This window comes from Cylas formicarius, unplaced genomic scaffold (genome assembly GCF_029955315.1).
Source record: "Cylas formicarius isolate icCylForm1 unplaced genomic scaffold, icCylForm1.1 PGA_scaffold_10__41_contigs__length_53128322, whole genome shotgun sequence".
Classification (NCBI taxonomy): domain Eukaryota; kingdom Metazoa; phylum Arthropoda; class Insecta; order Coleoptera; family Brentidae; genus Cylas; species Cylas formicarius.
Genome location: NW_026844214.1, coordinates 34,537,139 through 34,555,336, shown reverse-complemented (window position 1 = coordinate 34,555,336; position 18,198 = coordinate 34,537,139). Strand labels below are relative to the sequence as shown.

Sequence of the window (18,198 nt, the reverse complement as noted above, 5' to 3'; positions counted from 1 at the left end):
TATAACTTCCGTGGCTGTTTTTACATATAACTTTAATATGGTTTTGGAATTTAAGTTTGTGCAGTACTTTTTAGTTAACATCATCACTTCAGTTTCCAGTTTTTGGTATTTTGCGGATAAAATTAATAAATTATTGACCTATTTGCAGTCACATCTTATCATATATAAAATGCATCCACTAGTGGGTCTCAACTAAGAAAGCAACTTATTTTTAATTTTTCGTGGGTCGGTTGTTGTTGAATTGAACTTGTTGCCGTTTCGCCAATCATCCTATTAGCTTCTTCAGAGCTTAACTGATCTTTATTTACCGCTGGGCTGATACCAACTGTATGAAATAATAAAAACAATACAGGACCAACTAAAATCAAAGACAAAAACATAAGTTTCATTTACGAAACTTCTGGATTCCTCCTACGTCGGCTCTTGTAACTCAAACTGAAGAAGCCAACAGGATGATTTGCGAAACGCCAGCAATTTCAATTCAACTAAGGAATCCAAAAGTTTTGTAAATAGAACTTACGTTTTCATCTTTGCTTTTACTTGGTACTTTATTGTTTTTATTATTTTATACAGTTAACAAGCACACGAAGCACTTTTTAAGTAGATCATGTAAATGTTTCTAGATCGCAATATAATTTTGACGTTCTACAAATATATATTTGTTTAACGCATTTGGTGAAAATTGATATAAAAAAACTTGAACACACCTCACACTCCTACATGGCTAGCAGAGTTCTTTCTTTCACGAAAATTGACAATAATCGAGGCCATAACTAAGAAAACCATTTTCATCTGCGTTTGGTGGTAGAAAAGCTATAAGTGCTATTGCTATTTTGGAAAACCTTTTTTAAATATATCGGAAAATATTTCGTAAACGCTAAGAAATTCTAAGTAATTTCACTTTTTTTCATTACGAAAACTAAGTCTTAAAAGGAAAAAACTAAGTAGGTTTTAAAAAGGACTAGTGATTTAAACTAACTCCGCTATGCCAGTCCCAAGCCTGGGGCCTTGCCACACAAGGGGCAAGGAAGGAGGAGGGATCGAGGAGTAACACCTCGCTAAAAAACCTAGGTTCAGCTGGCCCCGGCTGATAGCACCTTGTAAGGGCCCCTTGTCCAGGGTTACGGATGAAGACCACACCGGCGGTGAAGGCGAAGAAGAAAGCTTCGATTCGGCGGAATCGGCGTAAGTGGCAACCTAGGCTTCTAGGGGTAAATTCAAAGCACCGAATGACTGCCGGTATAAGCAGTCCCCCCCTGTCGGTCAACAGCTTCGGGTGGAAGAACTGAGAGGAGTCGGGACACTCTCTTGTCCCAGAAATGAGAAATCGTTTCAAAGGCGGAAGAACCAGCAGATGGTCAACGGCAGGGGAATGCAGAAGGCAACGGGAAACCACTGCATTAAAGATCTCTCTAGATATCCCCAGGATATTCATCCGATAAACTCTTATCATGTTGGAAGCTCAAACACAAATGGCCTCCAGTCCCGGGCAGACCTTAAATGGTCAGGAGGTGCGAAGAATCCCCCGGTTCCAGCTGGATAAGATAACGAAAATAGCGACCTGGAATGTTAGAACATTATTTGCAGCTGGAAGGCTCGATAATTTGATTCAAGAAATGGACAGAATGAAGATAGAGATCCTTGGAGTATGTGAGGTCCGATGGCCTGGAAGTGGAATGGTCAAATCAGGAGGAAAAGTCTTCTACTACTCTGGTGACAATGCTAATCGTAATCAACACGGTGTTGGTATCTTGATGAACAAGAATCTGCAGAAATCTATGAAGTGCTTTGTCCCAATCTCCGAGAGAGTGGCTCTCGTCCAGATACTTGGCAAGCCTCTAAACATCAATATTATCCAGGTTTACGCTCCGACAGCAGACAAACCTGAACAAGAAGTCGAAGACTTCTATAAACAAATAGATACGGCCTTGAAACTCACAAGGACTAATGAAATAAATATAATTCTTGGAGATTTTAATGCCAAAGTTGGCAGGGGCAGGACGGGGTCAGTGGTTGGCGACTGGGGTTTGGGTGAGAGAAACAACAGGGGCGAAGGGCTGGTTCAGTACTGCGAGGAAAACAATCTTATGATCGCAAACACATGGTTCAAACTCCCGGCAAGACGACTATACACCTGGAAATCCCCACAAGACAATAATTATCACGTTGTTCGAAATCAAATAGACTACATCATAATTAACAGAAGGTTTCGAAATTACATCACCAAAATTTCTACAATGCCGGGTGCCGATATCGCATCAGACCACAACTCGGTGTGCGCCAACATTGTTCTACGTCTAGCCAAACCTAAGAGAAAGAGCCTTAGGAAGACATTCGACCTACAAAAATTAAAAGTTGAAAAAACAAGACTATCATATGAGGACCATCTTAATAAAGAACTAGAAAACGTTGTCAACACCAACGACACTGACAGGTAGTGGCTCGATCTCAAGCGAGCCTTTACAACCACAAACGAAAAGTTTCTCTTGAAAGAAAAAACAACAAGTAAAAACAAGTGGATGACCGAAGATATCCTAAAACTGATGGAGGAACGAAGGCAATGTAAAACCCAGAACGATTACAACAGATATGGAGCTCTTCAAAGACGAATACGAAATGAGATCAGAGCGGCAAAAGAGAAATGGCTACATGAAAGATGCCTAGAGGCCGAAGGCCTTTGCAGGCTTGATAGTTTTCACCTTCATAAAAAAGTAAAAGAAATAGCGGGGTTATACAACAACAGACCGCTTAGCCTCATTAAAAACCAACACAATGAAATAGTGACAGAACCTGAGGAATTGCTGCAGGTATGGAAAGAATACACAATTCGTCTTTTCAACGACGATAGACCAGATAATCCCCCAATAGAGATATCTACTCTCTCAGGACCGAGCATACTGAGGAGCGAAGTCACACATGCCATCAAGCTGATGAAAAATAACAAAGCTCCGGGCCCCGACGATATGTTCTCAGACACGCTTCATTTAGTCAGCGAACAAAACTTGGAAAAGATCGTGACACTTTTTAATAACATCTATGATTCCGGACACTTCCCAGCGGATTGGCTCCGCTCTACGTTCGTTGCAATGCCAAAGGTGAACAGCGCAACATCATGTAAGGATTATCGTCTCATTAGTTTAATGAGCCATTTTCTAAAACTTTTTCTCCGAATACTTCACACAAGGCTCTATCGGAAATGTGAGGAAGTGAGTGGGGCTAGTCAGTTCGGATTCAAGAGCGGGTTTGGAACTAGAGAAGCCATATTCAGTCTTCAGACGTTGGTCCAAAATTGCCAGGATCAAAGAAAGGATGTCTTTATGTGCTTCATCGATTACTAGAAAGCGTTCGACAACGTTAAACACGACCTTCTGATGACATACCTTGGAGAACTGGGACTAGATGGAAAAGATATAAGGTTGATCGGTAATCTGTACTGGCACCAGAGAGCGGAGGTTCGAGTGAGCAACGCTGGAACAACCGAAGATTTCGAAATCAAAAAGGGCGTTCGTCAAGGATGCATCCTGTCCCCCATGCTATTCAACCTATACGTAGAAAAGGCATTCTCCGAGTCCATCTCGGGTAGTCCTCTTGGTATCAAGATAAACGGAATCCCCATCAACAATATCCGGTACGCAGACGACACCGTGATATTGGCAGACAATGCACAGGATCTCCAGAGTCTGCTAACGCAGGTCAATGAAGAAAGCACAATATTAGGCTTAAAAATTAACATCAGAAAAACCAAGGTTATGATCGTTAGTAGGAGCGATATTCCTAATGCGCGAATACATATCAATGAAGAAAACATCGAACAGGTCACACAATTTAAATACCTGGGATGCATGATCAATAAAGGATGGGACTCGGATCAAGAGATAGGATGTAGGATCGAGCAGGCTAGGACAACCTTTTTGAGGCTCGGAAAATTCATTACAGACAAGAACTTGAACTTTGGCCTCAGATATAGAATGGTGAAATGCTATGTCTGGTCCGTCCTCCTATATGGTGTCGAGGCATGGACACTGAGGGCACAAACCATCAACAAAATTGAGGCTTTCGAAATGTGGATTCTACGACGTATGTTAAGGGTGTCTTGGGTCGATTACGTGAGGAATGAGGATATCCTAAGAAGAGCCGGCCTGGCAGAGCGAGAACTATTCGAGAGCATCAAGAAAAGGAAAACAGGCTATCTCGGACATATAATCCGAGGAGAGCGATACCACTTTCAGCGTCTCATTCTTCAAGGTAAAATTGAAGGAGGAAAAAGGGGAATAGGCAGAAGAAAGTTATCGTGGCTAAGAAATATCCGACAATGGACAGGGATAAGTGACTTCCAAACGCTACAGAATGCTGCAATTAACAGAACCATCTGAGAAGAAGGCGATGAACGCCCACGCAGAAATCTGCTTGGCACCTGAAGAAGAAGAAGTGATTTAAAATGAATTTGCGAAATCAGACATAAATTTATATATTATATTATAAAGAAAATTTTTTTTGTTATCAATTTGGAAAATTTTATAAGGCTTTTTGAATTTGGGATTAATTTTTGCGACTGTGTTTATTTATAGGATTAGTTAATTGTTAAACTATAGTTAATAGATTACCTAATTTCAGAGAGAAACAAATTTGTATTTCCAAGTTTCTATCTAAGGGATTTATGTTGTTTTAATAACTCCATACAGAACCAGGGACAGTTTTGGTTAGTTGGTGAGTTAGTTTATTTTATGATTAAAATTAACAATTTAGAGGATAATTTTTAATTCGTTTTTGATTTACGCAGTTTTTTATAACTTTACTTCATGACTATAATTAGAATTTGCCAAAGCTATTTACTTTTCAGAAGCAGAGATTTATCCAGATACTGTCAAAGAAATTGTCATCAGATTAGATCTTTTACTCAATTTATAGTTATTCGCTCATTACTGGAGATAAGTAGGTACTTGAAAAATTTCGTAGAAAAATGATTTTCTACGCCGCCTTTGTAATAAGTATATAAACTGTTGATTTGGCGACACATGAACAATAACGAATTGATAGATCAAAATGAAATCTGCGGTATCAGTATTAGTGGGTTGTGCCGTCATTGGTGCAGTTTTTGAAACTGCATCAGCTGGTAAGTACCTAATAGATCCTTTGCGACTAATTTCACCAAAATTGGTTGCATATCATTTTTTATTTAATTTTAATTATTCTCATATAAAATAACACTATAACAATAACAACTGACTTGGCGGTAGGTTTTTGTGGTATTAATGATAACAATCCCCACTTGATCGATTTATAGTTCTACCACAGTTCATTATACTATTAGCTGAATTAGCTACAAAGGAAGCAACGCTCCGGAAAAATGTAAAAAATAATACTTAACAAGCTTTCAAAATATCTGTTCCGGAAAAAGTGGAATTAATTTGAAATATTGCCGAGTAAAAATCATTTCATCAACAATCAAGTGGTTTCAAAAGAATTGTTTTACGATACTGCAGAAAAGTTATTACTTCTGGCATAGTACTAAAACTTTTTCTATTTGTAAAAATAAAATACGATGTAAATGTAAAACATTTGGGTTTTAATTTTAATTAGTTAAGTATAAAATTTAGAAAAAGATTATTTTAAGTTGTATAAATATGCTTAAGTAAACAACAAAATTTTCTTTTTCTATAATATCATAAATAATTTATGTTGAGGGTAAATAGTGCAAACGCCGAAGATTACTTAAATTTTACTTAGCAGGTAATGTAAAATAGTATATCATGCAACAAGTGTTGAGTCACGAGTTTATTTGGCACGAGCGGAGCGCAGTACAGCGAGTGTTTAATAAACCAGTAGTTTCAAAAATTTACCAAGCATGTTGCATATTACACTTTTTCTACGATCGTTAGTTCTTGGGTATATTTCTACAAAACAATAGGAATCCATTCACCGACATGATCGTCAAAAATTGACAAACGTCAATATCCAAACCGTGCGGTAAAATCTCCGAAAACATCCGATGTCCAAAGTAGCTCGGATCCGTGGGACAAGAACCTTATGTGGTAAAGTGGCGCTTTCCGCATGCTAGATCGGTGTATAATTCGGAATTTTACAGAAGGGAGTGGAAAATAGTTGGGCAAATGCCGCAAACGCCGATGATTACTTAAATTTAACTTAGTACGTAATTTAAAAAGTCTATTTACAAATTAATGTCCTTATTCTTATAGCAGTCAGCTTTAGTTAGCTAGGACTTCTTTGGTGAACCCGTCCCATTATAGCAATTTCTTATTAGCAACGTAAGCAAAAGTTATGACGTACTTTTAATTAATCTCTTCTCAGAGAAATACTTCGGGTCTTTAAATATTACTGTTAAATGTTTATTCCTAAATGAGCATGATCGGGTGCTAATCAACAAAATTGAACTTTATGATATCCGTCTTTTTTAGTACATTTTCTTTTCAGTAAAATGCTTGTCTCAATATGTTCCACATCCTACTGACTGTGGAAAATTTTACGAGTGCTCAAACGACCGCCTGTATCCTTTCACTTGTTCACCTGGACTATACTTCAGTCGAACTCTTGACGTCTGCGTTTGGCCTCTTGAGTCGGGATGCGTCAACAGAGATCCAAGAAGCAATGGCGCCAGCATCAAAAGTAATATTATTACTATACGTATATCTTTACAGAACAATATTGCTTGCGTCTATTATATCAATTATAAACCGACAATGCTAAACATAGAATGTGATTGGCTCAACCAAATCATGGAAAATCACCATCAGCATGTGAACGAAACCATTCATAAATGTATATTACATTGGCTGTCGGTTTCGACGCATTTAATTTGGATATGTCTTTAGTTTAGGTCTAGATCAGGCTTTAGGCTTAAAAGTTAAAGCTCACGTATTATTATTTTCAGCAACTTGCATCTCTCAGTACATTCCCCACCCGGCAGATTGCAGAAAGTTCTTTGAATGTTCCAACGGGGAATTGAGAGAGTTTATCTGTCCAGAAAATTTGGAATTTAGTTCAACTCTTGAAGTGTGCATTTGGGCTTCCGAATCCGGTTGTATATCTCGTAAACCCCATGGAAGCGGCAACAATAACAACAACAATGGTAACAACAATTCGAATGGAGAAAATAACAACAATAACAACGGAAATAACAACTCAAATGGAAACAATAACAACAACAATGGAAATAATAATTCTAACGGTAACAATAATAACAACAACGGAAACAATAATAGTAATGGAAACAATAATAACAACGGCCAGGGCAATAATGGATTTCAGAACAATGTTACACCATTTTAACAAAATGTGCCCGCCATGTTTATGATGTTTAAATTTTGTGTATGTATTTTGATATAAATTGTTCGTTTTTAAAATTGGACACTTTTGTTTTCCTTTTCTGAAATTTGTTGGACCAATAAAGGTTTAATTAAAAAGAAAACCGGATTGATCAAGAACGTTGAAGCTTCGGTGCTGTCAAAGACGTTTTGGAAACATATTAGCATTTAGTAGGTATACTTTTTGATGAAAAGATTTAATAATTTAACCCTTCGAAAATGTAGCTGATTTTTCTCAGGCAGGATGTTTCCGTACAATATCAGAATCATACAGCAATTCTAGAAAAAAAGATTCTCATTTTGCAAAGTATTTTAATAAGCAGGAAACATATTTTGGAATCATGAAATAGAAATTGGAAAATTAGGAAAAATTATTCGCAAAATAATGGTTTGGTTGGTTAATATTAATTTTTCGGAATACAACAATAGTTATGTAGCTGTAACTGTTTGTATATAGTTGTTCAATGTGCATGGAACCCAGACTCTCTTATACTCCATTATAATGTTAATTTTTAGATCCAATCGAGTAAGCTTCAATTCCATTGTGCATAAAATTGTAACTTGCACAAACTATTTCAACCCGACTTATATATTAGACAGGATGGTGCAACAAAGATTGAACACCTCACCTGGAAATCTTATTTCTGAAATCTTGGTTGAATATCTTTAATGAGGTACTCTTTTAAAGTAATTTCATTATATGCTGTATATTATTATATATGGAGTCCATAAGAAGTTGGTGATAGTGACCGAAAGATGAAATGTCGCACGAAAAATCTGAATTGTTGATTTTATTACGTTCGATTACCCAAGGTTGAAAATTATCTATTTATTGAATTTCCCAACGTAGAATCGTTGCGCGATAATTATTTTGATTTAATTTTAGTCTGCAAGTTTAACTTAGCAATATTTAAAATAAAAAAAATTGTGTTTGAACTTCTTATAAATTTATTTGCTTTTTCTTAAAACCTAAAACAGTGGCAACTCAATCAGACGAATATAATACAATGCTGGAAGTTAGGAAATTTTATAAAATTTTATATAATTTATATGTGCTTATAATATGGCAGCAACGCAACAAAAAATTCTTTTGGTTATTCACATTAAAAATAAGCTCCGGGGTAGAGCAACTCAATTAATTAAATTAAATGAAGTTTCTGTCAACGATAAATACCCCCTTCCCAATATTTCCGATCTCTTAGACCAGTTAGGCAGATTCAGTATTTCACTACTTTGGACCTAGCCTCTGGGTTTAACCAAACTGAAATTGATCCCAAGGACGTTGCTAAAACTACATTTTTAGTTGAAAATCTTCATTTTGAATTTCTCCGTTTACCCTTCGGACTAAAAAATTCTCGATCTACTTTCCAATGTGTCATGGACAACATTTTCTTAGGTATTCTATACGAACGATGTCTCGTTTACATGGACGATATTATCGTTTATTTCGCTACCATACACAAACATATACAAAGGTTAACTGATGTCTGCAAACGCCTTCGTGGTGCAAACCTCAAACTCCAAAATGACAAGTGTGTATTTCTTCGAAAGGAAGTAGCTTACTTAGGGCATCTCGTAACCCAAGACGGAGTCAAATCCAATCCCGACAAAATAGACGCTATTCAAAAAATTTCAGAACGAAAATCACCAAAAGAAATTAAATCTTTCCTTGGTTTAGCCGTTTACTACCGACGTTTTATCTCCAATTTCGCTAAGATCTCAAAACCTCTAACTACACTTCTCCAAAAAGACACACCCTTCGTATTAAATTTAGAATGCAAAAATTCATTTAATGAACTTAAAAAGGCTCTGATACGTGACGCAATACTTATTTATCCAAATTTCGAGGAAACTTTTGTCCTAATCATCAATGCCAGTGTATTTGCCATTGGTGCAGTTCTATCACAAGGCCCAATTGGAAAAGACCTTTCCATAGCATGTGCCTCTAGAACTCTATGTAGTGCAGATATGAAATATTCAACTATAGCACGGGAACTTCTCGCCATAGTATGGACAGTCAAGCACTTCCGCCCTTATTTGTTCGGAAGAAAATTTATTCTCGTTTCCGATCATCGTCCTTTAACTTGGCTATTTTCGATAATTGATCCTGGTAGTCGTTTAGCTCGATGGCGTCTTAAGCTTGAAGAATACGACTATAGCATTGTGTATAAGCCCGGTAAAATAAATAAGAACGCAGACACTCTATCCCGCGTTAAAACTAACCATATTCAAGATTGCGTCCATCTCCAAAAGAAAATTTTTATCCTTGCATCTAATAACGATGACATTCACAACAGACCATCCACAAGTAAAGAAGAAGTCGTTCACGATGACAATTCTAATAATTCAGATAACGAAGACGACACAGCAGAAGCTACAGAAGAATATAACAACTTCGCATACCTTCACAAAACCACATCCCTTATAGATTATTCCAAAATAGAAACCTCTAATTCACAACTTCTAGACAAAAATCACAACGATATTGTCACTTTCTTTTGGCAATCAAAACTTGATGATTTTCATAACAAAATAATGGATATTTTTGAAGAAGGTATAAATTTTACATTTAACAAAATTAACGTTTTTTCTAGCAAAACCGTCAAAGGCAGGAAATATTATATAATCCCTCTTCCATATGACAGTGGAACTGTAGTTTTATTTTATTCACATCAAAAAATAAGTTTGATCTTTCAAAACTATATTGTATTGAAAATAATTTACAACTTCCGATATTAGTAGTATTCTCCTTTATATTTTCCGAAAAGGATATAAAATTAAGAATCTGCCAAGAACTGCCGATCAAGACGAAATCCCTATCGTTTTAAACCAATTCCATTAAGGAAAAAATAATTTACATCGCGGAATCAATGAAACAGTTAAGCGAATAAAACAAAAATACAATTGGCCAGCATTGACCAAAGATGTCGAAAACTATATTAGAAAGTGCGAAATATGTCAGAAAGTCAAGATATATCGTAAAAACCTCAGCACACCATTAGTTATAACAGAAACTCCTAAAACTCCTTTTGAGCACATTAACATCGATATTTTAGAATTCCTAGTTCGTAACTACACCCTTACCATAAGAGATGAACTCACAAAATTCACCCAGGCATATCCAATAAAAGACAAAAAAGGTTCTACAATCGTAACTACCCTTCTTCTCTACTTCCAACATTTTGGAACTCCTCTTAGAATACGTTGCGACCATGGCCCAGAATTTGATAACTCCCTTGTCAAAGATCTTTGTTATTTGTAAGATATAAAGTTAATTTTCTAACCTAATGGATCACTAGAAAGATTCCATGCAACGCTCACAGAAATGATCCGAGCTCATAAAGCCGAAAATCCAAAAGAACACCCCTTTCATGCTCTTCCATACGCAATAATCTGCTACAACAACACAAAGAATAAAACACATGGTTTTCCCCTTATGAACTAATATTTGGGCGCGCGTACCCGCACTGATCAACCAAAACAAAAATCCAAAATAGGATTTGATCAAGCAATCTCGAGAAATATGACTTAATATAATGTAGGAGAAGTAGAAGAAGTTCATGTTAAGGAAACTCAAATTAGCGATAAAGTTCAGAATAAATTTAACGGTCCGTATGAAATTCTTGAGGTATTTGAAATTTAAGCCACTGTCAAAGATTTAGCCACCGAACAAGTTTGAAAATTCAAATTTGACAAGTTTAAACCTTATGACGATTAGATTAAATTTCTGTCAGGGTCTTAGGAAAACCGTGCATCATATGAAAGCAAGTTCATGCACCAGATTTGCTCCAAATTGATTGGGGATTTTAAAAATTATGTTGTTAATTTGTTACATAAAACATCAATATGAGCACCAGAATTAAGATTATCGTCCAAGGGGAGTGACGCTATCAACCTTAGTAGGAGATGCATTGGTTGGAATTAAAAGGTTTTATTTTTTTTTTGATTATTTAAAAATAAATTGTTATACGAAAACCAAAACCGAGCCTTCAGTTCATCGCCATAAATCAGTTCATAACATCTGGTTAAAGATGAGCTCCTGCAGATAAATGTTGTATCGTTAGCGAAATGTGAATGATGGAACTAATGGATGAGGGGAAATCGGTCATATAATCCTATAATATAACGACTTATGACTAAGAGAGTGAATCTAAAGCAAGTAAAAATATTTAAGCGAATCATTTGATTATATGTATAATTATACGCGATGTTTACTTAACAGAAATAAATGCGCGTTAAAAAAGATTTAACGTAATAAATCTTTTACTTAACTGCGTTATTTGAAATCTGACTCAGAACACAACCAAAAGTATACATTATACAGTTTTCGACTGGCTTATTGCTGGTTTTCTCGGTTTTAACTAGAGCTGATGGTCTTGATAAAACGAACGCTGTCACGGCTCATTCATATTAAATCGCGCCAAATATTATTGTTTCGGAAGACATTGTTCAATATTTAATTACATATTTTGTTAAAATTGGGCAACGTCACTCATAATGATAAAGTGATAATTTCACTTAAAATGGATAGAAATTGTTTATGCCAAGGACTTTTGCGCAACTCTTAAGGAATAAGCAACTTAAAGGACAACTTTTTTTACTCTTAATTTGTTTTCGAACAAAAAATAGAATTGAGAGGCGCAGAAGAGAAGATGAGAACATCACGAGAAAGCTCAAACAAGAAAAAGGAAATAAAGGGGGCAGCAATAAAATTTCAAAGGCTAACCGAACAACTGCTGGGACAAGAAGTATAGGAAACGCTGAGAACCTTAGTTGTATAAGTAAAAAGTTGTAAGCTGTAAAAAACGATACCTTGCATAACTAATCAATGAAACTGATCTCATAATTTTTATGAACCGAAAGGAGGCAGATAACTCCGTTAGAAATTTGAAGATTAACCGAACGGCTGATACAAATTAAGGACTTTGTCGAAAGAAATAAACCAGAGTCAGAGAACGTGATTTACGTGGAAAATTACTCGATGGCGAAGATGAAACTGAAGATGGACAGTATTTGAAAAGGTTCACATCTTTGGTGGTTAATAATTTACAAAAAGAAAAAGAGGAGGCATCACAGGAGCTATATACAGCAAGTAAAAAGGTTAAAGACATAACTATTAAGAAAGGAAAAACCAAACTGACTTGTAATTTTCGAAAAGGTGGGACCATGAGAGATGCAGAAAGACTGCGGAATATGCATTAAAAAATAGCGCGGTGACCGTAGAACTAATCTTCCTAGCTGTGGTAAATAGACAAAGGCAATATGCAGAAAAAAATTCGCCACCACAATCAAAAATTTCATCCGAGGTTGTTGTGGCAGAAAAAGGGAACATATCCTATGCGGAACTGCTTACAGCTGTGAAGACGGAGGTGAATGAACGACAACTAAGCAAACTAGTTAACGGAGTAAAAATGTCCCAAGATGGTAACCTAATTCTGTCAATACGTAGGCAACATGGCACAGCAGCACACATGGCTGAGGCTCTTAAAAGCGTCAATGGCAATGCACTGACAAAAACCACAACCGGAAATGAGTCAAGAGCTATACTGCACATAAAAAACCTTGACGAAATAGTAAACGAAATTAAAACATCTATGACAAGAAACAATCTATAGGGAAAGGTTCAAGTTAGCTCTTTTAGAGCGTCGTTCAGAGAAACATAAGCTGCCACAGTTTTTGCCTCCAAAGAAATTGCACATAAACTTAGGGAGGAGGGGAGAATCAGAATCGGAATGGCGAGTTGTCCAACAAGAAAAAGAGTCAATATCACCTCGTGCTACCAGTGTTGGAACGTACGACATACGGCTGCAGAATGTCCTGGGCCGAACAGGTCTAAGCTGTGCGTCAACTGTGGAGAAGAAAACCACCAACGAAAGGACTGTGTTGAGAACTTGCATTGTGTAATATGCCAGGTGCCCGGTCACAAACCGCTTAGCATGAGGTGCCCAGTTTACAGGGGCGCTGTTTTACAAAGCGTGTAGTATCGAAACTTAAAAAATAGTAAAAATCCTCCAAGTAAACCTAGGTAGAAGTGACCGTGTTAAGCGAACCAATCAAAAAAATTGCTACGAGAAACAAATGGCAGACAGATGATAACTTAGACTCAGCGATCTAAGTGATAAATAACTATGGACATTCCCAAAACAGCAACAAAGGCATCGGTTTTGTCTGGAAAAACTATTTGGACATAATTATATATAGTTGTTATATATCCTCAAATGAGGGCGAAGTTTCCGTTTCCTACACCACTTGAAACTAAGTATCCGTAACTAAAGGAAACAATGTCTTATATGTGGAGACTTTAACGCCAAGTCCGTGGTGTGGGGCTCACTTATAAACGACCACAAAGAAGAAATCTTCTCGGAATGGCGCTCTGAAATGGACCTGGTCGTGTTAAATAAAGGTACCGTACCAACATTCAAAAGAGGCACCAGTGAGTTTTTAATTGATGTCATCTTTGCAACGTGTAGACTAGCAACCAGAATCTTAAACTGGGAGGTGTCGGACTAAGAAAATTTGTCTGACCATAACTTTATTTTCATGGCGATAAAAGAAAAGAGTGTAAACGAGACGAACACACCTGAACAAAAACCGAAACAACTAGAGTGGACTGTACACCACACAAAATTGAGGAATTTCTAATAACTCTGGACAAACGATTATTATTTGGAAAAAATGTGAAATATATGACACCAAAAGCATGGTCCGAAATTATCCCTGGCGCATGTGACAGTATCCTTAAGAGAAAAAAAGGACTGGGAGGAAACAGGAAACCTGTTTACTGGTGGATATCACAGATAGCCAAACTGAGAAAAGAATGTCTGTTTAAAAAGCGTACCATGACTCGAAAAAACAAATTGTCACATACTACGGACGAAGAAAAAAATTCGGCAATAGCACAATATCGAGAAACCCGCGCAAGCCTGGAAAAACCTTTCCGAGAAGCCAAAGAAAGGCCTGGAAGAGAGTAATGGATGACGTGGAAAATGACACCTGGGGCATATATAATAAATATAAATAATAAATATATAATAAATATAAAATAGCTACCAAAGCATTATGCTTAAGACCACTTCTCTCAATTACAGAATGTATATTGCAGGAGGCTCGGAAATTATTTCCTTGTCGACCAAAAGTAACCTGGGACCTGATAGCGGTGAATACAAAAGAAATACCACCAATTTCAATGGAGGAATGGGAAGAGGCAACCAATTGACTTAAATTTACTTAAATTATCAAAAATGTTATCAAGAAATTCCATGTGCAATTTCTTAACCTTATGAATCGCCGGCTCTACAGAGGAGAATTCCCAAAAATTTGTAAAAAGACAAGTTTAGTTCTTACAGAAAAGCCCCGGAAGTTAAATCGTATAGTCCTGGAACATTTGCTAAAAGAAAGGTTAAATACAGAAACAACGAGATAAGGAGGACTGGCCAAGCTATAGTTCGGATTTACCAAAGGCAAATCAACAGTCAACAGTTGTCAAAAGTTGTGCTACAGGAAGCAAAAAATGCAAAGAATTTCGCGTGGAAAAATAAGAAAATTATGCCTTCATGTCACGATCGATGTAAGAAACGCATTTAATTGTGGATACTCTTAAAAACCAAAATGTAGCGTCTTACCTGGTACGCATAATAATAAGCTACTTTGAGGATGGTGGGCAATAGCCATACCATGAAGGTGACCTGTGGGGTCCCACAAGGATCTGCACTGAGGCCGACTCTATGGAATATTTATTACGACCGAGTACTCAGAAATGCCACCACACGTGAAAATAGTTGGGTACGCAGACAACCTCGCTATGGTAACAACCAATAAAAGTGAAGAGACGCTGGTGACATTGGCTAATATTGCCATTCACCGTGTTTAAAGAAGATGAATTTAAACTCGGACCTGAAAAGACAGAAGCAGTGCTAATGATTGATAGCAAAACTGTGAAAAAAATCACAATTGAAAGCATGGATACCAATGTTGCCACAAAATCTGATACTAAATACCTAGGCCTGCATATTGATCAAGGGACTGCAATGAAACGGAGCACCGTCAACGCATGTCAAAAAGCAGAAACCTCGGCTACTGCCTTAAGTAGGCTAATGTCAAGAGAAAATAATTGAGTTCAGCGGCTCATTCCATCCTACTCTACTTACAGTGCAAAGTCGGTTAAATAAATGACAAATTAACAACCAGAGATAATATTTTCAGAGGAGTAAAAAAACAACTACAAAATATTACATCGTGTTTTATACAGCAGAAACATTCGAAAACATGTTAAATTTGACAAGGAAGTTGCTCGCCGTCAGGAGGAAAAAAATGCGTACAGGTTTCAGCAAAAAGTTTTCTTAAAACGGAAAACATAGCGTCCATTTTGTTCAAGGGATAAAAAATAAGAGTAAGTTTGTAAAAGATGTTGTGTGTCACGTTTTTTGTTTAGAGTTACTGGATTGAAAGTTGTCTCAAAGGCTTCGAGAAATATTCGTTTAGAATACTTTGAAGTTTGGAAAATGGCCCTCAACTATACTGTTCCGCCTATGCATACGAACGTTTACCGAAGTGAATGTCACTTTTGTGTGATGTGACTCGACCATTTAGGACCCTAGAAGTCTGCCCCGAGGAAATTTTTTCACACTCGTGACAAGGGATGAAATAGACTATCCTTGATTTCTTTACAGGCGGATCAGCGTCCTTCAATCCACTGTGCATGTTTCCAATATTTTTTGTGAATTTTTAAGTCAATCTTAAGTGTCTCTCATCTTTAAAGACTGGGCCACTCAGATCGTAACCAAACCGTATAATTGTAATAATCAATATTATGTATCTGATTCTTTCAAATTTGCTGAGTTTATTCAAAATAAACAACTTCCACAAAATTATTGATGTTGTCTCTCTTTTTACCAATAAGTATCAGAAAAATATGGCAAGCTACCTCTGCATATACCAAGAGTTCCCTTGAAGAGTTCCTTAAAATTAGAGATTTCATTTTTGACTCAAACTTTTTTTCGTGTCAGGGACAATTTTACAAACAAATTTCCGGTACTCTATGGGTAGTTATATTAGCCCTATAATCGCCCAGTTTGTGATGGATGATCTTTTAGACACATGCATTCCTGTGTTGAATTATCCGTTGCCATTCCTCATGAAATATGTCGAAGATATAATTTGCCCAATTCCTATAGGTGCTTCAGACTTAATAAGAGAGGTTTTTAATGCATACGATTTAAGTTTACGATTAAAAGTGAGACCAACAATAGTGTTGCATTTTTAGATAGACTCATAAGACCTGAGGAAAATACTGTTATGCTTGATTGGTACATTAAACTACATTAAACCTTCTAGCAGCCAAAGATAGATGAACTATCATTCTGAGCATCAGTTGTATATGAAAACGAATTAAATATTAGCGCAAAAGAACAGAGTTCAAAAGATTAGTCATCTCACTCTGTTACAGGCAAATTTGCAAAAACGTTTTGATATTTTTGTAAAAAATGCCTATCCGCGTGTTTTTTTGAGGAGGTTGATTTTTAATTTGAACATAAATGAGCGTATCTACATCCAAGTTGGACGGAACATACTTCACAGAGTTGAAAATGTTGAAAATATAGAACTAGAATCAGAATTGAGATTGATTCAAAAATTCACAAAAAATATTGGAAATGTACACAGTAGATTGAAGGACTCTGATCGTCCTTTAATCCTATTCCATTCCTTGTCATGGGTGTAAAAAAAATTACGTACGACATACTTCTCGGGTCCTAAATGATCTAGTTACATCATGGGTAAACGATCGTGTGTATTAGCGGAACATAGTATAGTTGAGGACCATTTTCTAAACTTCAATGACACTGGAGATCTCTTTTCAGAAACAAAGTATTCTAAACGATCATTTCTCGAAACCTTTGAGACAACTTTCAATCCACTCACTCTAAACAAAAAAAGTGACACAACATATTTTACATACTTACTCTTATATTGTATCTCCTGCGAAAGGGGGTACAACATAATGAAAACAATAAAATTTAAATTCCAAGCTCAGTTTAACAACAAATTTGAATAAAATGGTCGCTATGTTTTCCGTTTTCAAAGAACTTTTTGGTGGAAAGAAATGGGCATATTTCTTTTTACCTTTGTTCGAATAAAAACCTGTATGCGTTTGTTTCCTTATGACGGCTAGGATCCTCGTTGCTAAATTTAACATCTTTTCGAATCTTTCTGCTGTATGCAACATGATAGTTACATTCCCATGAGAGCTGTAATATAATGCGTTTCTCACAACGTTTACAAGATTCGCGCTTTTTAGTTCAAATGCAGTATCAGCACGTAAGATAATATAAATATATGTTGAATCCCATTTTGAGGTAGATGTATGTTAGCTCGGAATCAAAACTGGTGCAGTCGGTAGGATTTGCCAGCGGATAATTCGTGTGCATCGTTTCAACGGTTTGTGGCAAATTTGAACACGCAAGTGAAAGCAAGTTCATCTCACTAGCTAGGGAACAGGAACATTGTTCGGAGTCGCGCGAAGAACAGGAACAAGCATGGTAATGGACTTCATTGGTAGTTTCCAGAGAGGAGACAACATCGCTCGTCCTATTGGGCCTAGTTTAGGAATGAAAACATCAACAATACTGTAAGTGCCAAAGTTCCTTTCAATTTTCAGCAGATTGTCATATTGTGTGTTCTCCCTTTTTTTTAATAAAAACGGATACCCTAATTTTAGAACTTAGTAATATTAATTTAAGTGATTTAAATAACCACTTTAATTTATCTGATAACGATATAAACGACAATATTCCGCTATTCGATAGAAATCCAAAACAAAAAATCCCTTCATAAATTTTCGTGAAAATTTTTACAATAATCATAAAAATAGTACTAATCC

The 18,198-nt window shown here is 36.4% G+C and overlaps 2 protein-coding genes across 2 annotated transcripts; both read left to right on the top strand.

Annotated features, from left to right (window-relative positions):
* Positions 1-1,451: 1,451 nt before the first annotated feature.
* Positions 1,452-2,438, top strand: LOC132698969 (craniofacial development protein 2-like). The gene has a single exon (XM_060665361.1). The coding sequence runs from the start codon at positions 1,452-1,454 to the stop codon at positions 2,436-2,438; it is 987 nt and encodes a 328-aa protein (XP_060521344.1).
* Positions 2,439-4,999: 2,561 nt separating this feature from the next.
* Positions 5,000-7,361, top strand: LOC132698806 (hybrid signal transduction histidine kinase D-like). Its single transcript, XM_060665105.1, has 3 exons — positions 5,000-5,113; positions 6,433-6,624; positions 6,890-7,361. The coding sequence occupies exons 1-3, from the start codon at positions 5,044-5,046 to the stop codon at positions 7,285-7,287; spliced, it is 660 nt and encodes a 219-aa protein (XP_060521088.1). The 5' UTR covers positions 5,000-5,043; the 3' UTR covers positions 7,288-7,361.
* Positions 7,362-18,198: the final 10,837 nt, after the last annotated feature.

Coding starts and splice junctions, on each gene's coding strand:
- LOC132698969 (XM_060665361.1), top strand. CDS start 1,452: ATGTTGGAAGCTCAAACACAAATGGCCTCCAGTCCCGGGCAGACCTTA.
- LOC132698806 (XM_060665105.1), top strand. CDS start 5,044: ATGAAATCTGCGGTATCAGTATTAGTGGGTTGTGCCGTCATTGGTGCA. Junction 5,114..6,432: donor TTTTGAAACTGCATCAGCTG/GTAAGTACCTAA, acceptor TTTTCTTTTCAG/TAAAATGCTTGTCTCAATAT. Junction 6,625..6,889: donor CAATGGCGCCAGCATCAAAA/GTAATATTATTA, acceptor TATTATTTTCAG/CAACTTGCATCTCTCAGTAC.